The sequence below is a fragment of the Pyrus communis genome, chromosome 15, assembly GCF_963583255.1.
Source record: "Pyrus communis chromosome 15, drPyrComm1.1, whole genome shotgun sequence".
Taxonomy (NCBI): Eukaryota; Viridiplantae; Streptophyta; class Magnoliopsida; order Rosales; family Rosaceae; genus Pyrus; species Pyrus communis.
Genome location: NC_084817.1, coordinates 15,835,625 through 15,838,847, shown reverse-complemented (window position 1 = coordinate 15,838,847; position 3,223 = coordinate 15,835,625). Strand labels below are relative to the sequence as shown.

At 36.7% G+C, this 3,223-nt stretch overlaps 1 protein-coding gene across 1 annotated transcript; it reads right to left on the bottom strand.

Annotated features, from left to right (window-relative positions):
- Nucleotides 1-912: 912 nt before the first annotated feature.
- On the bottom strand, nucleotides 913-2,367 carry LOC137717093 (uncharacterized). The gene has a single exon (XM_068456404.1). It carries the CDS (start codon nucleotides 2,365-2,367, stop codon nucleotides 913-915), a length of 1,455 nt encoding a protein of 484 aa, XP_068312505.1.
- Between the last annotated feature and the right edge of the window lie 856 nt (nucleotides 2,368-3,223).

Below are 3,223 nucleotides of genomic sequence, written 5' to 3'. Positions count from 1 at the left end.
TTTTGATGTGGATGAGAAGTTGGTGGGACTGTGTGAGCTTTTGGTCTGCTTTCCTATTTGACAATCACCACAGACTCCTTCCTGTTTTCCACTTAATGTGGGCAGCCCCCTTACATATTCTTTCTTCGAAATTTTGATTAGATCTCTAAAATTCATGTGTCCTAATCTTCGATGCCATAGATTAGTGATATTGTTTTCAACCCTGTAGCAAACATTCAAACCATTAGCCATAGCACAATAGCAATTATCATCAGACCTTGGTCCACAAATGACTTTTTCACCAGTTTTTGTACTCACTATGCATTCAATTTCATCAAATATAACCTTACCAAAATCATCACATAGTTGACTAATACTCATAAGGTTTGCAGTAAGGTTTTCAACAAGTAAAACATTATGCAAAGCAGGTAAACCAGGAGCTTTAACTATACCTTCACCTGAGACCTTGGCTTTCTTACCATCACCAAAGGTCACCGTGCCTCTTACCTTTTTATCTGAGAATGAATGAAACCAACTTTTATCACCTGTCATATGCCTCGAACAACCACTGTCAAAGTACCACTTGTTAGAATTGAAAGAATCCAAGGCAGTAAAGGCAACAAAACATTTGAAATTATTAGACTCAATTGAAGAATGAGCCAGTAAGCAACACTGTGATTCATTCATTGATTTAGTCCTTTTCTTTTCTCTCCACACAAGTTTCATCTTAGGCAAATATGAATTTGGAATATGAACGAGTTTAGACAACCTATTCACTTCTCTCAAGAGATTTGAGAGATGAGTACGTGCTGCACCAACAGAAAACTTATCAGAATGATTCAAGTATTTTTTGTCACAAAAAGGTCGAATATGACCTACCTCACCGCAAGCATGACAAGTAAGAACACAAGTCTTAGGTGTAGCACACGTACCTTAAGCTTTCACAAATTTTGTTCCCGAAGAACTATCAGTGGAACCATCAAAACCCAACCCAGTTTTATCTCCACTGGATTTTCCAATACTGAGCATTTTGTCAATCTTTTCCGCACCAATGGTTAACCTTATGATTTTTTCTTTAGAAGCCTCAAGTTGTGAAGTCAATGACTTGTTTTCTTTCTCAAGTTCAACCAACCGAGATTGAAACACAGTTTCAATCCTATTTTTCTCAGTTTCCAGATTTTTCAATTTTTCTTTCATATCAGAACTATGCTTTCTAATTTTGACAGAGACATGATAAAGTTCATTATATTTTTGAAGTATTTCATCAGCATCAAGCTCTTGGCTATCAGATTCCTCGAGATCATCGATATTTGCAATTCCCACAAATGCAACTATCTCACTTTCCGAATCTGAATCAGATTCACTGTCACTCCAAGTACTCTTCATGGCTTTGTTTTTTTCAGAATTTAATTTCTTCAAGGTGTTAGCACATTCTTTTGCCTCATGTCCAAAACCCTGACATTCATAGCATTTTCGACCCTCAGTTTGTTTAATAAGTCTGGAACCTTTTTCAGAATTAAAATTGTTTGACTTAAAGGGTTTAGATCCTGAACTTGTTCCTTTTCCCTTAAAACTTTTACTCTTGAGAAATTTTTGAAACTGTCTAGTGATTAGAGCAAATTCCTCATCACCAATTTCCTCACTTTCTTCCCATTCTTCTTTTACAGCTTTTAGAGCAATGTTTTTACTTCTTTTCACAGTGGGTAGCTCCATTTCATAGGTTTTCAAGGACCCAACTAATTCTGCAATTTTCATTGTGTTTAAGTCTTTAACTTCTTCAATTGCAGTTTTCTTGGGTTGAAACCTAGAAGGTAGTGATCTAAGAACCTTTTTGACAACTCTAGATTTAGGAATTTTATCCCCAAGATTAGCACAGGCATTGACAATACTATTTAACTTAGCATAAAAATCAGAAAAAGTTTCATCTTCTTCCATTCTAATAATCTCAAATTGAGTGACATACCTTTGAAGCTTTGACTCTTTAACAGCATTTGTTCCTTCATATGTGACCTGCAAGATATCCCAAGCCTCTTTGGAGGTCTCACAATTTGAAATATTAGAAAACTGATCAGGAGATAGGGCAGTAAATAGAGCATTTAACCCCTTCTGATTATTCATGGAGTGAGTTTGATCAGCCAATGTCCATTCTTCATGAGGTTTAAGAACAATTTCCTCAGCGACAACATCACTATCTGCCTTACCTTCTTCAGAGATTTTCTTTGATTTGTGTATTTTGGTTTTGGTTGGAGGAGAGTAACCAAAAACTACCGTGTTCCAGACACAAGCATCTAGTGACCAAAGAAACGCCTTCATCTTTGCTTTCCAAGCGCCATAGTTCTCACCATCAAAGTATGGTGGATGTGAGATTGATCCAGCTGCTCGATCCATCACAGTAGTCCCTAGGATCACTCTAAATAATTTTAGAGAACTGCTCTGGTGCCAATTGAAATTGCAAACCTGGATGGATCAATGTTAAACAGCAATATGCAGGATTGAAATATGATTCAATCCTGGTTCTTCACACCAAAAATTAAATCACAACAAAATGAGAAAATAAACAAAGACAGAGTATTTGTACGAAATCTCGCACGAGGAAAAAACCCTCCACACAGGAGAGAAAAACCTCAAGGCACACAGCCAATTTCACTAAGAAAAACGCAAGGACTTATACAAGACTCAATTGATACTTTCTTACACCACAACATAAGCTTGATCAAATACTCTTGTCTTGTCGAACACGTCATCTTCACCTTCTCTTGGATGAACACCGATTCACGCAGGTTGATGATCTTCCTCACAAGTGAAGCTTACACAAAGTTCCATGATGAATGAATGAATGAAATGTTATGCTCTCAGATTATCACCTCGATAAAACTAAGAACCTAACGACCTTTAGTTTCTCCCCCTTGACCTTATAAAACAATCTCCCAATTTGATTAGCATGCAAAGGTCCACCTTTAAGCCGCCAGCGCAACCCTTTATATACTAGGTTACAATTAACCCTAATAAACAAATAGATTGGCCCTATTTAAACCTCTTCCTTATTTAAGACTCTTTTCTGATTTGAATAGAACCCTAGAGTCCCACACCTAATCAATCTTTAATAGGGAAAACAAATCCTAAATGAATGCAAATGATTCTTACCAGAAAAAAAGCTTTGCCGTGCAATCTTGGTCAATCAGGCTCCTCATTTAACGCAGATTCCAAGCTTTGCAAGTTACAAAAAAATCCTAAGAGTAGGAAT

Bases quoted from the DNA above. Each gene is read 5' to 3' on its own strand.
- LOC137717093 (XM_068456404.1), bottom strand. From the start codon at position 2,367: ATGGATCGAGCAGCTGGATCAATCTCACATCCACCATACTTTGATGGT.